Source organism: Corylus avellana, chromosome 10 (assembly GCF_965113065.1).
Source record: "Corylus avellana chromosome 10, dhCorAvel1.hap1.2, whole genome shotgun sequence".
NCBI classification, from domain to species: Eukaryota; Viridiplantae; Streptophyta; class Magnoliopsida; order Fagales; family Betulaceae; genus Corylus; species Corylus avellana.
This window is the reverse complement of record NC_142499.1, coordinates 1,852,692-1,870,459: the sequence shown is the minus strand read 5'-3', so window position 1 is coordinate 1,870,459 and position 17,768 is coordinate 1,852,692. Positions and strand designations below refer to the sequence as shown.

The following is a 17,768-nucleotide window of genomic DNA, read 5'->3' as shown; positions in this document are numbered from 1 at the left end:
TCAACCCTATTTTTATTTAATGAGATGATGAAGACTTTTTTGGGATGTTCATTGAGATATTTTCTTTCTATGTACACCTCATCTACCACACTTTATTTTTGGTGCTACTTGTTTCAATATACACTCTTTTTCTTTGGCCCTAATCCCCCTCTCTCTCTCTCTCCCTCATTAGTTGCTCACTCATTAAGGTTCACACAAATTAAGTGTAAATTTTCACGCTCACAACTTGCTAAAATGGGCCGCTTTATCTAAATTTTTTAAAATTTTCTCTCGTATTTTTTCTTTATTAGATCTTCTATTTCATACCAGAAACCCGAAAAGATCCCTAAAAATTTCTGTGTTTTTAGTTATTTTTGGATGAATATCTTTGTCTATATCACGACTATATATATATATATATATATATATATATATATATAAAGGGTTATCTATAACATGCATGACACATTAACAGTACTCTTCTTCTTGTCATAATTTTGTCCCTTTTTTTTTTGCTTAGCAAATTTTGGTCCTAGGGTTCGTAACAAATTAGATGACAAACAATTCAGCCAAAATAGAAGGAAAAGAAAGGAGTGACACGACAATTAATAAAAGAATAAAACGGATGAGACAAATTCATACCTTAATTAAGCTGAAAAGGTTGGTAAGCAAACAGTCTACGTGGAAAATAATTAGACATAGAGTAAGGCTATAAATTATAATTTTATTTTCATAATTATCTTATATTGTTAATTTAGCAGTCTCAATTAATCTTTAGATCAATTATTGTTAAAAAAAGAAAAATCAAAGATTGGTTAGAATCGCTATATCAACATTATGAGATAATTATATGATAAAAATATAATATATAACATCAGTCTTAGACCTAATGAGAATATGAACTATATGTCAAGCTTTTTCTCTCTAGCAATGTTTTCTTAATTTTTGTTTGTTTGTGTTTTCTTTCAAATTAGTTTGATATATATATATATATATATATATATATATATATAATTTAGCTATAAAATGGTCACATGAATTAAAGCAACTAATTCTCATACACATTTTCAAAAATGCGTTTGTGAAAGTCACATGCTTTGAAAGCATATCTCAATCTAATAAATAAAATTAGGAGAAAATACATTTTACCTCCTTGAACTATCCATCAATTTGCACTTTTAACCCCATTGTTTACAAAGTGACACTTTACCCCCCTCAAACTTTCAAATTGTTGTAATTTGACCATTCTGATTTTTTTTTTTTTCCCAAAATGCCCCCATCCCAAGTTTAAAATTTTTTTTAAAAAAATTAAAAATTAAAAATTAAGGGGTGGTCGGCCACCCCTTAATTTTTAAATTTTTTTGCGTTTATGTTCGAATTGCAACAATTTGAAAGTTTGAGAGGGGATAAAGTGTCACTTTTTAAACATTTGGGTTAAAAGTGCAAATGGGTAGATAGTTAAGGAGTAAAATATATATTTTTTTCCATAAAATTAGAACAATTTTTTTCGACCCTAGAAAAAAAATTGTCTATACATAAATGAGAATATACTATATATGAGAATATACTATATAGCTAGTTGCATAACTACGTAAATGGCTCCCAATCACACATTCTAACAAACAAATATACGGCACTCATAAAAATACAAAAATTTATTTCTACTTTATATCACATCGTAAACAAATTTTTCGAACTCTTTCTAAAATACGTTAACAATCAAATCCAAATGTCACATGAGCACGGTGGTCACGTGGGCATGTCTTCCTTCGCAGCCCATGGGCCTACCCATGAAGCTAAAAATATCATGTTCCACCGCCTTATTTGCCTTTAATTGATAAATTTTCTTTTAGTATTTTTGTCTTTTCACTTTTTATTATTATTTTTTCTAATTCATAGAAAAAGTTTGACAAATTTTGATAAGACTCGTTGGTACAAAGATTCCTTAATTTCAATCTTGCTTAATGACAATGTTCGGGTCCTACAATTATTATTATAAATTTCTTTCAAATTAACGTCATAATTTAAATAATACTTATTATATCGGTCACTAAATAATTAAATAATTTCTTTTATATCGTAATTTCTTTTAAAAGTTCAAAAGGGGTTAGGGTTAGTGTCAGGCTGTGTTTAGTAAACATCAAACCACGATGTGGATGTGACGTAATGAAAAAGGAAGGATACAAAAATCACAAATAGGAAACCACAGAGCTAAAGCAAACACAAAACATATGGCGGATTGGGAAATGAGTGGGCCGCCGACTGCATATGGAAACAAATAATAGGTAGCAGTAAAATACATGTGGTCTTCTATCACCCAAATTACGAAAGAGAAATTCATACCATATTTTTGTTTCAAAAAAATATTTTGATGTGACGTAAAGGTGAATGTATATCATAAGTTATTAGATATTAATACGTGAGTGAAATTGTCAAAAAGAAAAAAAAAATACTACTATGAAGTAAGTGCCAATTGTCAATAAAGTGGACTGTCGTGCATGTCAATTACGGGACGTAGTTGCGGGTTGTGTGATTAAGAGTTAGGGCCCAAAATAAGTTGGAAGTATGGGCCGTTTGCTTTTTGCAATCTAGGTACCCAGAAAATCAAACATAATACATTGACAACATTACCCCATATTTTTTATAAGTTGTTCAAATTATTTTCCAAAATTTGCTTTTACACCCCTCCTTATGAAAGCATCGAGCAGGCTCATGCTCTGGGACTCTGCCACCATAGCCCAAGTTATTCAAACCTACGCACAAACCAGACAGTTGAACAAAGGGAAGCAGCTCCACGGTCAGCTAATATGCGCCGGGTACCCACTATGCACCTTTCTCACCAACCATCTCCTCAATATGTACGCCAAATGTGGATACCTCGATCATGCTCTGAAACTGTTCGACACAATGCCTCAGAGAAACATAGTTTCTTGGACAGCGATGATCACTGGGTTTTCTCAAAACTTGAGGCTTCCAGAAGCGTTGGAGACATTTTGTCAAATGCAAAATGCTGGGGAAAGCCCTAACCAGTTTGCATTTTCGAGTGTTGTTCGAGCTTGTGCTTCTCTTGGGTGGATTGAGATTGGGAGGCAGATGCATTGTCTTGCTTTAAAATGTGGGTTTGGTTATGAATTGTTTGTGGGTAGTAATTTAGCGGATATGTATTCGAAGTGCAGGGCGATGATTGAGGCTTGTAAAGTTTTTGAGGAGATGCCATGTAAGGATGAGGTGTCGTGGACCACTTTGATTGATGGGTATGCAAAGAATGGTAATTTTGAGGGAGCTTTATTAGCTTATAAGAGGATGATCAATGATGGTTTTGTGATTGATCAACATGTTCTTTGTAGTACTTTAAGTGCTTGTGGGGCACTTAAGGCTTGTAACTTTGGGAAGTCACTACATTCGAGTGTTGTGAAGTTGGGATTTGAATTAGATATTGCTGTAGGGAATGCCCTCACGGATATGTATGCAAAATCAGGAGATATGGAAAGTGCTTCAAATATGTTTGATACTGAATCTGAGGGTAGAAATGTTGTGTCTTGTACTTCTTTGATTGACGGGTATGTTGAGAGGGATCAGATCGAGAAGGCATTATATGTTTTTGCTGACTTGCGGAGGCAGGGAGTTGAACCTAATGAGTACACTTTCTCTAGCTTGATCAAGGCTTGTACTAACCAGGCTGCACTTGAACAAGGAACCCAACTCCATGCCCAAGTGGTTAAATTTAATTTTGATACCGACCTTTATGTTTCTTCAATTCTTGTTGACATGTATGGGAAATGTGGCTTGCTTGATGACTCAATCAGGGTCTTTGATGAGATTGGAGACCCGGCTGAAATTGCATGGAATTCATTGGTGAGTGTGTTTGCGCAGCATGGTTTAGGAAAAGGTGCTATAGAAACTTTTGATAGGATGATCCATAAAGAAGTGAAACCAGATGCAATAACATTTGTCAGTCTTTTAACAGCGTGTAGCCATGCTGGACTAGCAGAGGAAGGGTTAAAGTACTTCCATTCCATGGAGAAGACTTATGGTGTAGTGCCTAGAGAAGAACATTATTCCTGTGTTATTGATTTACTTGGCCGAGCTGGAAAGCTTAAGGAAGCTGAAGAATTTATCAACAACATGCCAATTGAGCCAAATGCTTTTGGATGGTGTTCTTTTCTCGGGGCTTGCAGGATCCATGGTGACAAGGAGAGGGGCAAACTTGCAGCTGAGAAACTGATGAAGCTTGAACCTGAAAATAGTGGTGCACATGTTTTGCTTTCCAATATACTTGCAAAAGAAAGGCAATGGGAAGGCGTGAGGAATATAAGGAAGATGATGAGAGATGACAATGTCAAGAAATTGCCAGGTTATAGTTGGGTTGATGCTGGAAACAAAACCCATATTTTTGGAGCTGAAGACTGGTCTCACCCTCAAAAGAAAGAAATATATGAGAAGCTTGACAGTCTTTTTGATCAGATAAGAAAAGCTGGGTATGTTCCTTATACAGATTCTATTCCATTTGATATGGATGATAGTATGAAGGAGAAGCTTCTTCATCATCACAGTGAGAGGATAGCTATTGCATTTGCACTCCTTAGCATTCCAGCTGGGAAGCCAATCATTGTGAAGAAAAATTTACGGGTGTGTCTGGATTGCCATTCTGCAATTAAGTACATTTCCAAGGTGGTTGGGAGAAAGATTATTCTCAGGGATAACAGCAGATTTCACCATTTTGCAGAGGGGTCATGTTCCTGTGGAGATTATTGGTAAGGTTTCCTTGAGAATTTTTCAAGTCAATGCCCAGAATACATGAGTGGTATTCACGGCCTAGGAGTTCTGGGTAACTGCAGAGCTTCTCTGACTGATTGTTTGCCATTTAAACTGGAGAACCCATTCACAGGTGGTGAGCCAGAGTACTCAATTTTCTGATAATTAGATACAAATTTCTCGCATCCGTTTGGGCTGGCTCGATATCCCCATATCCATTTCCTGATTGGATTGGATCGTTCTCTTCTCACCAGTAACTTAAATCCATATTGCAGGTGCTGGAAACACGATCATGTCAATATGATAAACTTGGATGTTTATAGCTATTGACAATCAATAAAGAGCATATTTGGAATTGCGTTTGAGAAACAGAGCTTTTAAGTTGAAATACGTTTTTTTTGTAAAAGCTTCATTTTAAAACTTTTGTCAAAAGTGCATTTTTGCCAATTTTTTATTTTTTAGAGTAAAAATGTCAAAAAAGTACTATTTGAATTTTTTACCAAATATGCCAACTTTTGTTTGGTAAGGACTTTTAAGTACTAAAAATATTTTTTTAGCACTCTAACGTAATTCCAAACAGGCCTAAAGTTTTCTTTCAAATTGGACTGGAGAATATTTTTCAAATTCAGTCTATTAAACTAATATGAACTCTTAAAAATACATGTGAGAATTACATGCTTTAAAAATACATGTCAATTTAATAATTTGAAAGAAAACTGTCCATTAAAAACACAATAAGAGTTAATAGACAAGGTGGATACACGATCGTAAACTAATTACTGGGCCAAGCCCAAAAAATTAGCATAGAGCCGTTTTGTAGAAAACTAGCTAAAAACTACTTATGTTAAAACGCGAAACTAAGAAAGTTCATCATGAAGTTTAGGGTCGACAATTGTTGCCACAATTCACAAACTCAAAGCAAAATTAGCAAATTGAGATTTAGTGTAATAAGATTTGAGTCTACCCGATTAATAAAAAGGGTCAATCTCAAGTCAACACGCTTAACTCACAATTAACCCGGATACCATGTAGAAATTTAAATTATGTCGCTGGAAATTTTCTGCAAGAAAATAAAAATCGGTACAAATGAGATGATTGAGGGGAGAACTGCAGTTATTTGGAAGAATTATTTAGGAAGATACATGGTTTTGGCACGCCCACCGATCGGAAAAATTAAAGCTCAATGTCAAAATCCGACAAGGGGGAGGTAGAAGATTCCCAGGAACACCATATAACACCAAAAACATTCATTCAACCATTAATGCTTCTACATTGGTTTATCTCTTTTAAACCGTGTAACTCTGTACAAGCCATTTATTAACAGAAATTCTTCTCAACTTTAAGCACAAAACAAACCAGAACTTACTCGTAGCTATTAATCAAAAAAATAAGGACTAATTTTCTCAGAGCTAGAAACCACTAACAAGAGCATAGAGAGATCTAGTACCTACAAAGCCAAAGGTGTACTTTGATATCCTAACAAGGAAGAAGAGAAAAGGAAGGAAAAGAAGATATGAAGGAAATGGGAGAAGTATTTTTTGGGAAATCCTAGACTCTTGGATAGCGGGAGCGCCCTTTCTTCTTTAGGAAGTCTGGAATTTCCACTGAACCACCATCAGCAAAAGAGGGAGCTCGCCGGTTAAATCCAGGGGTGATGTCTCCTTGTGCTAGCTGACTAGCCTGCATATTGACCAAAACCCAGCAGAATTGGTAATGAGAAAGAAGAGAAAGAAAGAGACAGAGATAAGAGAGAGAAGCAATACCTGGAGGGACCTGCCTTCATTTTCTTCTTGGCGTTTGAATCCAGTAGCAATTAGAGTTATACTGACCTGAATGAAGAACCAAAACATATAAAATCCATCATGTATTCAGATGAATAGAAGTTTTCCCTGCTTATCTTAGTTTAAGCTAACATACTTGACCACTGAGTGACGGATCTATCACTGCTCCAAAGATTAAATTGGCAGTTGGGTCCACAAGGTCATATATAACCTCTGCTGCAGCATTTACCTGTGACCATACCCACATGGAAATTGATGAGAGCGAGAGAGATTATCACATTGTCTATAATAGAGCTTGACCGTGATGAAGAGAGACCTAGTGAGTATGATCTCCTTCCAACTATACATTTTTTTGTCTAGTTGGCTCTGAGGAATGAGATTGCAACATCTCTCCAGCAGGTTAAAATTAATAAATTAAATATAAATTTGAATGGGTAATATATACTTCACAACAGCGTCTGCTTAATCTATAATTTTGAATGTGAAGTTTAACAATCAAAAAAGAAAAGACACAAGAGCAACACCAAGACGTCTACAAAAATTTAACACAATGATAACATGTGAAGACAAGTTATAAGTATCTGATTCATCTCATTTTTCAAGTAAATCAAGAAATGTTGTTGAAATAATTGCTTAAATAAGTGGCCTGAGGTGCAACGCAACCCTTACAACAATTCTTACAATCCATAAAGCACTTCATTCTAAGAATTGACAAAGCGAACTTTAGCCTGCAATATATTTGGTGTTACTCTTACCAACATGACATCAAATCTCATGCACATGGGATTGTTTTCATAAAATGCCAAAGAAAGCAAGAGAGAAGTACCTCATATAAGGTCAAATCACTTCCACCAGTTATATTCCACACAATTCCAGTCGCCCTCTCAATACCAATATCTAGTAAAGGTGATTGTATGGCATTTAATGCAGCGTCTCTTGCCCTGGTCTTCCCTACACAGAAACAAGCACCACAAAAAATTATAGTGTTTTATGTACACACTTGATGAGAACAGACCATAAAATCTAATAAAAGAAGCTCAGTCAAATGAACTGCAAATAGCATGACAAGCTAAGCATCGTTACAAAACCAACATATGCTTGGATGTGAACAATCTGCTTCCTTCCAGTTCTATTCAGACATAACATTCTCATGTACCAAAATATAAAAGAAGAAAAAACTCTCTCTAAAACCTTTAGTGTGTACATGTATGAGTGCTTTGAAAATCAAACTGTAAGCGGTGCAAAGACTGCTATTTAACAACCTTGATTACTTTTTGAAGGCCTAAAAGCATAGGATCTGCACTTCTATACTTTTTGCCAAACCCACTGTTGCATTACATATTCCTTCCATACTTTGACAACTGCACAAACTGAATTTGAAAACTAACTAATCCATGCAGCACTCCCATCAAGTTTTGTCAAACTTTAATAAAGATAAGTGGTGTTGTATCGAACCACCACTTACAGCATGCAATCCAAAGGTGGGTTGAAACTGGGTAATGTAAAGGACATACAGTTAGAAAGGGATAACTTCTATTTCATTTATCAACAATTATTACAATGCCCACTCCATGGGCAGCCATCATTCACCCGGTCACTTTTCTGACAATAGGAAGGTTGTAGTACAGTTCACTTTAGCTACATGTTTGCAATGATTATTAGAAAAACTGATCCTAGGCAAGATAAGCCCCTACCAGATTAAGTTCTTGTTTCCAGTGAAAATCCGACCACTTTCGAGCATTGGCTGTGAGTAATTTCAGGAAAACCCACCCCCCCCTCTTGGTTTTGGTTAGGAAAGAGTCAGGTAAGCGAAGCCCCAATATCCATCATAACCAACAATAAATATCATGTTACCTTCTCATCTTAAATTACAGTTAGACCAAAAAAATATTTAGAACTATTCCTGATACAATCTGCATTACTTTACAGGAACATTTTAAAATATAAAAGTAAATAGAAAGCACTAAATCAAACAAGTTTTTCTTCTATGAGAATCAATACAGTAAATCTGGTTTAGGATATCATTATTCCCAACTCATGATTATAGTTTTTTAACACGATATCAAAATCCTAAATTTTCTTGTAAGAATTAGCTTCAAATTACCAGTTGCAGTTCCTATTCCCATCAATGAAGAACCTGCGTTTGCCATTATAGCCCGCACATCGGCAAAATCCACATTTACTAGTCCTGGTATCTGCAATCAAGGTGACTCGCCACCAATTAGAGTGCAGAATCACAACTCTCAAAAACAGTAAAAGATTTATAAAGCAATAGTCATCAATGCTGATTACCTAAACAAATTAAAGATGTATCAGAGATATCATTCACCAATGCAATGCTCATAAAATATTACTCACATTGAGGCCTCCAAAACATATTTAGAGAAATCTATGCACATTAAGGAGTTTCAGCATCCAAAAGCTAAAGGTTCTAAAAGGTTCATAGAGTATATCATAATATCAGTAACATAAAGCTGCAATTTTACCTCATTATCTAATGCAATATGGTGATAGATTTTAGCGAAATGCTTTTTGTCCAACAGTAACAGAAGCAACTAAGTAATTATTTCAGCATAGAGGCTATCACAAATTAAGATGCTTTCAAAGAGAATGCTAGCATACCTTTCCAACAGTCTTTGCACCATTCTCTATGATTATGAATAAAGTTCTAAGGAATCAACAACCAATATTGTGGTCTAGAGGAATACAAAGAAAGGCAATGACATATCAAGGATCTTCTGTTTTTTTTTCCTTGTATTTATCGATTAATCTACTACTACTATTTTAACTATTTATATTGTGTTAACCACGGAAAGGAAAGAATATAAAGTTTCTTATAACAGGTTCTTTAGGTCGCATACCGTAATTATGTCAGAGATACCACGAACACCTTGACGAAGAATATCATCAGCAAGGTTAAATGCTTCAGTTACTGGGGTAGACTGGGTAACTGCGGTCAATAACTTGTCATTTGGAATGACAATCAGCGTGTCAACATTGTCTCTTAAAGCTGCAGTCCCTTCCTGGGCTTGAACTGCCCTCCTTCGTCCCTCAAAAGAGAAAGGGGTCGTGACAATACCAACAGTCAATATACCCATTGACTTTGCAACCCCAGCAATTACAGGAGCTCCACCAGTGCCAGTTCCTCCGCCCATTCCAGCCTGCACATATACAAGTTTAAAGTCCTAGATAAGAAAAAGATACGAACACTGCGCAAACACATAGAGCTGCTAGCACACGTTATCTTAGTTTTTAACAAAACAAATCCTATGATTCATGGATAGGGACACAAGTTTTGTGTGTGACATAGATACCTATTTTTGGACACAGCAACCATCTAATAAGTTTATAACATTAGAGAACAGATATGAACATAGCCAAAATCCTAAAAATCAGTGCCACTAGGGAGGAGAAGGGGTGTCAAAAATAAGGAATTATCTAACAGAAAATAAGTATTTTCACACACCCATAACAATAATTGATGAGAAAATAAAGAACTTTCTATCAGAGATTATTCAAGGCAAGCCACACTGAGATGGCCCACTCACCGTGTGACCAGAATATTTACCTGCTTTTTCTTATTTTATAAGATGTTTCCTCTTATTTGTAATGTTAGTCCAAGACAGTTAAGAAATGAGCAGATACAAGACATAAAAAGTGGCCTTCAGTCAGAAAACATCAACAATCATACAACAATATAAAACAGTTTCCACTGAGAAGTCATAATGGCTGAAGAGAAGTTAAACCCACCGTAACAAAGACCATGTCTGATCCATAAAGTGCCTCTTCTATTGATTCTTTGCTTTCTTTCGCAGCATTCATGCCAATCTCTGGGTTCCCACCAGCACCAAGACCCCTAGTAAGCTCTTGACCAATTTGCAAACGGTTCTCAGGAAATACAGGCGACATTTTCATGGCTTGTACATCGGTATTGACAATCCAGAACTCCACACCCTTCATTGCACTCTCTATCATGCGGTTAACTGCATTAGATCCACCACCTCCAACACCAATAACTTTGATCTTAGCTTCATTGTGATTATTTGGACTAGAAGTGTCTACTAAATTCTCTGTGACAGTGCCACCTGAATTATCTCTTCTTGGGTTGTTCACGGAATTGTTCCCATCCCCTCTAAGCAATGAAACTTCAGGGTGTAGATTCAGAAAAGGATCCCTACTCTGATAGGGACTGACACTCTGGGATTTCGAACAACACTTAAACTGAGGAAAAGTTGACTTTTGTCGACCACCCAAAAATCCATTCTTCTCCTCAGACAATTTCACACCGCAGGCTCTACCAAAGTGATTCTCAATTGATACTCTTCTCCCAAGCACAGTTAACACCCCGGTTGGGTTTCGAGTAGTAGAAGGCATCAAACTCGTACTCATATAAGTAGTCATCACGTAATGGCAAAACTCGATCTCAGAGACAAGAAAGCTAATATTGTGTCAAGAAATTTCAAGACCTCAAATGGCTTAAATTTCCAAATTTTATAACAATTTTTTTCTTCCAAGACCTGTTAATAAAAAGCAGACGATCAAAACAGTACCCGGCAATAATTAGAGCACCACATTATGGAAATTACAGTCTATATGTGATTGGGAGTGAGCCAATAAGCGCTAAAACAAAAACAAAATCAGAAATCACATCATATACACCAGATTAGTCACTAAACTAGTCACTAAACACAAGAATCCAGAAATGCTAATTTGTTTGTAACCCCTAGAACAGTACAGCATAGTATAAGATAAGTTCCCCAGAATCAATGAGAATCCCAGTAGCAAACCCAGCAACAATCACCAAATTCTGCGTGAGAATACAATCTAGAGCGACTAAAATACTAAAATGAGGCACCATTTTTGGACAAGAAATTCAGAAGAGAATAAACACCAAAAATCATCAATAAAATGCATCGAAATGAAGCAAGAAAGCAAAAACGGCACCTGGGTTGTTGAGAAAGAGACCTGTGACAGCTGAGTCTATGGAAACAGAGAGAGCAAACCTCCTACAAGAATTTGGGTGCCGAGCCCATGAGGTCTAATTGGGGTTTTAGTCACTGTTTGGTTACTTAGCTTTCCTATTGGGGGTTTAGTCTCTATCTTCTTTCCGTTGATAATGAACGTATTTCGGCCAGCAACGAAAATCGAGTGCCAAGGACACTTATGAGCTCAAAAAGGAAAAGAAAACAAAAAAATGACGTGGCAGTGTCTGGCCTTGCCATGTCAGGCAGCGTCAATCAAATATACAATTTTTTCTTTCTTTCTTTTTTTTCTTTAGGAAACACTACCTTCACCGCCCCCAACTAATATGATGGAGTGATGATACAGTTTACGCCGGCTTTTTTTTTTACAAAAAAAAATTTAAAATAATAATTAAAAAAATGTTATGCTTGGCGTGCATCAACAGTGATGCACGTCGGGCGTAAACTATATCATTACCCAATATGATGTGGTGGCCACCAAAAATAAACGTATCGTATCGTGCTCGATGACTATAATTATTTTAGATAATTACGATCACTTCTAATGGTTTTGAAAGTAGTCACACTGCCCTCAAAATTTGGTGAGATAATTCATCATCCTTTAACATTTAAGGGAGTGGTCGGTCACCTATTAGATGAGTTTGAGATAATTGTCTACCATAAAATGCTATGCTTATATAGTAGCCCTACATCGCATTGTCATGTCAACATGTAAAGTGGTTGTATGGCTAGCATTTTTCAAAAAAAAAATGGACAAATAACTTTATACAAATGACAAAACCTAGGATAATGATTTTTGAATTGAGAAATGCTATATAATATATTATCATTTTACTTTTATTTTATTGGACTGATTTGTTGGTATACATCAACCCTTTATTTATTTTTTTATTGATTTATTTTTTTAACAAAACCTTGTCCAAATGAAATGTGCAGCAAATAAATAGTAATAGGTAGATTCAAGATCCAAGACATGAACAATTTTCTTATTTATTCATAATTTTGATTTTTATACCGAAAATCTTCTTAGTCGTACTCATGAAATATTTAGATTCACTACTAAATTAGACCTTTAAATTATTAATCTTTGCTTTATGGATAATGATAGATATTATTAAATTTTAAATAACCATAGTTAATTATAGATATTAATTTTTTTTTTAAGATAAATTTTGTACTTCATTCATATTCATAAAAAAATTGTTAGGTTATCCGGTTATCCCACATCGGTAGTGCAAGAAGCTGGTGGTCAATTTACAAGTGTGAGGGAAAGCCTCACTTCTTGAACTAGCTTTTGGGGTTGAGAGATGCCCAAGATCACCTAACAGAAATAACACTTTACTATAATAGAACGACGTCACAATACAACTATTTGATAGCAATTTCAGTTAATCCATGTCTAACAAAATTAGCTTCTCCTTTTAAAATGACTAATCAGTTAGCTTTGTAATGTATTTCATACCCCTAAAGTATTTTTCACTACCAGTCGATATTTACTCCAATTGCACTTGTCGGCATTCACAACATTCGCTATTTGGATCACATCATCCTCCAAATAAATCTGTTGTAGCTTCAAATCACAATTGAACTCTACTGCGTATAAAGTATGCCAAAGCCTTCGCTATAATATCACAAGTCTGGTTGTACTTTTAGCGGCAATGATCCCACACCATGATTCCAATGTTAATTCGTTTATTTGGAGAATTAATTGTCGCATTCCAATTCATCTTTTGGGTTTCATGTGGGAGCCTTTTTCATCTATGTTATGTTATTCCTCCTTCATATTATTTGTCCCTAAATGTTAAATGGAGGGGATTTTAAAACTTAATTAAGGGTAGGGGTGTTCAATTGATCCGCCAACCGATAACTGATTATAACCGCAAAATGATAACCGATTTATATATATATATATATAAAGGTGGTTATCGGTTATAACCGTCTTTCCCTACCCCTAAAACCGCTAACCGCAACCGCCCTAGTCGGTTAGTGATTTTTAATAACCAACACTTTTCAATTGTTAAAAAAAAAAAGAGAGAGAATTATAAGGACGTCGAAACTAAGGGTGGGCAGATTAATCGGTTACTGATTACCGGCCGTGTACTGGTTTCAACCGAACCGATATTAACTGTAACCTATATACTGATATCCTATCCATTAAATTTTTTATACCGGTATGCTTATTAATTCGGTTAAAAATTTCATATCGGTTAACCGTTTAACCGATATAAACTGTTAAGTAGGGATGCCAAAACGACATAGTTATGAGATTATATATATACCTATATAACCTTATCTTAATTTGGGTTTGGGTAGGTTTTATTATTATTATTATTATTTTTTTTTTTGTGATGGCATTGGATGAGATTTCTTTGCCTTTGGTGAAAGCATTTTTCATTAACTAGTTTTGTTAGTCTAATTAGCATTCATTATGTTAATTAGTTAATTTGCTTTGGAAAAATGTATTTTATAATATAAAAAAAAAAGTTGTGGTGAATCAATATAAAAAAGCTTCAATTTTTAGCTCAAAAAATAAATATTTGGGTCATAACAAAAAGTATTTGGGCCCTAAAACAACTCATTTTTAATAAGTTATTTTAGCTCAACAAAAAGTATTTGGGCTCTCAAAAATAAAAAAAACTCATTTTTGGCCCAACAAAATAAATCAATATAAAGCTCACGGTTAAACCGAACCGTTTAACCGTGTACCGTTATAATCGATAATTTCGGTTAAAATTCTTATTGGTCCGGTATCGATTAATAAATCATTTAACCAAAAATTATCGGTTAATAACCGATAAGAGCTAAAATCGGACTATTTTGATGCAGGACTAGTCAAAACTCTTTTTAAATTCACAATAAAAAATCACTTCGAAAATAAAAAGCAGATATCACTGGAACGTTCTCGAAGAAAACAACGAAATTACCGTCGTGGGAAAAAAATTGCGCGGCATTGGGGGCTCGGACGATTCGGAAAAGATCACTATGGCTTCTCGAATTCTCGCGGCCGCGGGAGAGAAGATCGGAGCCGCAGCAGCGAAGCGCCAAGCCCTGAGCTTGACGGACGCTGCCGCCGCAAGAATACGCAACCTGCTACAGCAGCGCCAGCGGCCCTTCCTCAAACTGGGCGTCAAGGCTCGCGGCTGCAACGGCTTGTCGTACACTCTCAACTACGCAGGTGGATCTCCATGAACTTGCAGTTTAATCTCACATTTGCATTTGGGCTTTTTAGTTTTTCGATGATCTTTAAATTTTAAGGTTTTAGTTCGTTTGGAAGTGCAAATAATTAGGGAAAATGAAAAGGGTGTATTTGATGAAGCTAAGATTTGTGCCCTATGAAGTATCAGATGTTAACAGTTTAGTAACGGAAATATGTGGTTTGTAGAATAATTTGGCTTGGCTTTGATTTTATCACTGGGATCTGAATGAATGTAAGTGCTCTCAACAGTGTTGTTATTATTGTTAGTGTGCTTATTATTGGGTGTGATTATGTTCTATAGTACGGTAAAAGAGCGAAGCTTTGAGGAAATTATGGCCTTGGGTTAACTTGGGAAAAGATCAATTTGCTATGAATCTAAGTTGTCATTTCAACATAATAAAATGTTCGGTTGGTGTAGCAGATTTTGACACCGCGATCCAACGTGCCTACACCACATTGATTTTTGGTTTTAGCTGGCCTCTTGATAAATGAGCATTCAGAGATCTTGATCATATGGGATTTGGGTTCGGGTTAGTAGTTGATGGTATAAAAGTATGCTTAAGGACTGTGATTAGATTAGTATTCGGGTTTGACGATTTTCAGCAATGAAAGTTCGTTTCGTTCTTTTCTCTGGCTAGTTAGTGCACAAGACCAGCTCTCTGGCGGTGGTTTTGATCTCTATTGCTCTCTTTGTTCTCTAAATATTTTTACTAACAAACAGATCCATGCTGCAAACAAGAAGCACAAGGGTTCTGTGGGAAAGGCTGTTTTCAACTGAATTTTTTAATATCTTTTTCTTTGGTGTTGTACTTTCTTCTTTCAAAAATTCACTGCCTCTTTGAGTAGCCTTATGGGTTATTATATACCGTATTGGCTTAGTTAGGAGGCAAAGATTAATGGACCAATTATTGGTCTTCTTAGGGCTTTTGAGGGAACTCTTTGTTTTTGATTGATAGTCCTCCAAGCAGCCTTAGGACATAATCTATGGCATATATCTTACCTAAGAGCAGCGTATTGTCTCTCCTATAAACTGGAAAGTGGACTAATACAGCCCTTCAGTTCAGACGCAGGCAAAAAAGCAAGATGGTGTGTGTTGTATAGCTTCACCATCGGGAACCAGATCAAGGATGAAGAGCAGTTCTCTTCATCATTCCTTTCCTAGATGCCTTTGGATGGTTTTCCTTATCGTTTCTCAGTTTAAGTTTTTTGTTTTGTTGTTTTTTAATACGAGAACCTACAGATACACATAAGAAGAAATCTTAGAAATTATGTGAATTAAGGTCAAACTTGCATCTCGATCTTCCTTGTCAATGGATACAGATGTAAAATCATGCTGTTGGAAGTGTGTTGGTAGGAATCATCTATATCAAACTTCAATTGAAAATATTTTAGCTTGACAAAGATCTTGTTGAAGTTTTGAAGAAAAAGCCCCTAGAAAACCATGCACTTTGTGATTTGAGATGAAAATCAGCTGAACCTTGTCTTGATGCTTCAAGTGTATGTGGGAAGTGAACTATAAGATATATAGTATAAAAGAAGTATGTTGCTGAATCTTTTATTCTGAAATCTAGACAGGTTGACTTTCCTATGATTTGGTGTGCTCCTTGTATTGATGTCAACAGTAAAATGATTATACATGTTAATGGGTGAAATAATTTCATGATAAATTTCCTGCCACATGTACGTGTTATTCTTCTATCTAACCAACTTTTTTGATTGTTATGTGCTAGAATATGTTATGAGTTATTGAATTTCCTTCTCTACTCATCCAAATCCAAAAAGAACTGATTTATTTATTTATTTTTTTCTTGAAAGTATTTTATTAAACCGGTTCTTAGTTTCATTTTACTTATCAATATGATAGATGAGAAGGGGAAATTTGATGAATTGGTTGAGGACAAGGGTGTAAAGATACTGATTGATCCCAAGGCCCTCATGCATGTGATTGGGACCAAGATGGATTTTGTAGATGACAAACTCAGGTATACTCATTTTTTCATGTTTTACTTTTCTTTTTTTCTTTTTTTCTTTTTTTTTTTCTTTTTTTTTTTTTGCTTTGGGGGAAAGGGAAGGGGTGGTGTTTATGAACTTATATACTTTGAATATGTGATAGGAATGCATGGCTATATCCTATATATCATCTTTTTGCCTTCTCTCTGTAATGGAGTGTGCTTGGATCTGAATCGCCATTCCGCATGAAGCAAAATAAGCAATTATTACCTATTCCTAGATTGTGTTTTGCTCAGGATGTGCCATTTGAGTTTGACTCGATCCACTAAAGAGTCTGTCTTGTGACCTTGATAAATATTTGTTCTTTTATCTGTTATGCCACAAGCACTAATGTGAATGAAATATCCATTTTGCTTAATTTTGTGGTAGTTATATGGTTTTTCCTTTCACTGTTACATCACCGTGTTTGCATCAATTTCAAATTGTATTTTATTTTTTTCCTCGTCAGGTCCGAGTTCATATTTGTCAATCCGAACTCTAAAGGGCAGTGTGGCTGCGGTGAATCTTTCATGACAACTTCCAATTCTCCAGCTGCAAAGCAGGGCACTGGTTAACAATCAAGTTGAACTTGTGATGGATCAAAAGACACTTAAGGAACCCTTCATTTAATACTTGTATTACTCAAAAGTTTCTCCTGTTGGTGACATCTTGTAGCAACCACAGTCACAGGGCTTCAGTGTATAATACATTCTTCTCTAAAACCGGTGCAAATTGGGCTTACACGAACTTTCTGTAATCCTGCCATATGTTTTGCTGATGTAAATGTTATAGTGGAAAGAACTGGAACATCTTAAAGCAGCTGCCATGTAAAATCTGTTGAAATGAAGCTATGTCATCGGTGCTAATTTTGGCTTCAGTATCACGTTCTTCTCAATAACTGAAAAGCCAAAGCTAATGTGGTTTCTCAGAACTTATCCCTGTGTAATGCGTGTATAGCATTATTTCTATTTCACGACTACTCTAGCTTTCTTTCTTTTTTTAGAGTAATGTTAGGAATTATTTTTTTATCCTTTTAAAGTTGATATGGTTTTTAACATCCCCATTAGATTAAAATTCAATAATAAT

General features: G+C 35.5%; 3 protein-coding genes and 1 non-coding gene across 5 annotated transcripts; 3 read left to right on the top strand and 1 right to left on the bottom strand.

The window, feature by feature from the left end:
* The first annotated feature begins 2,618 nt into the window (after positions 1-2,618).
* LOC132192344 (putative pentatricopeptide repeat-containing protein At5g52630) lies at positions 2,619-5,088 on the top strand. Its single transcript, XM_059607653.2, has one exon. The coding sequence runs from the start codon at positions 2,671-2,673 to the stop codon at positions 4,735-4,737; it is 2,067 nt and encodes a 688-aa protein (XP_059463636.2). The 5' UTR covers positions 2,619-2,670; the 3' UTR covers positions 4,738-5,088.
* Positions 5,089-5,980: 892 nt separating this feature from the next.
* On the bottom strand, positions 5,981-11,638 carry LOC132191865 (cell division protein FtsZ homolog 2-1, chloroplastic). Of its 2 annotated transcripts, none has more exons than XM_059606980.2 (8): positions 11,460-11,638; positions 10,266-11,032; positions 9,377-9,676; positions 8,620-8,710; positions 7,342-7,466; positions 6,652-6,744; positions 6,498-6,563; positions 5,981-6,414 (listed from the first exon to the last, which is right to left on the bottom strand). In XM_059606980.2, the coding sequence occupies exons 2-8, from the start codon at positions 10,914-10,916 to the stop codon at positions 6,283-6,285; spliced, it is 1,458 nt and encodes a 485-aa protein (XP_059462963.1). In that variant the 5' UTR covers positions 10,917-11,032; positions 11,460-11,638; the 3' UTR covers positions 5,981-6,282. The 2 variants fall into 2 exon arrangements, with proteins under 2 accessions (XP_059462963.1, XP_059462964.1); XM_059606981.2 differs by having other exon boundaries at positions 11,481-11,638.
* A 2,751-nt stretch (positions 11,639-14,389) lies between these two features.
* On the top strand, positions 14,390-17,708 carry LOC132191906 (iron-sulfur assembly protein IscA-like 1, mitochondrial). Its single transcript, XM_059607035.2, has 3 exons — positions 14,390-14,672; positions 16,558-16,675; positions 17,152-17,708. Exons 1-3 carry the CDS (start codon positions 14,480-14,482, stop codon positions 17,255-17,257), a joined length of 417 nt encoding a protein of 138 aa, XP_059463018.1. The 5' UTR covers positions 14,390-14,479; the 3' UTR covers positions 17,258-17,708.
* Positions 15,562-15,674, top strand: LOC132162691 (small nucleolar RNA U19). The gene has a single exon (XR_009438268.2). It is a non-coding gene; the product is annotated as a small nucleolar RNA U19 (small nucleolar RNA).
* Positions 17,709-17,768: the final 60 nt, after the last annotated feature.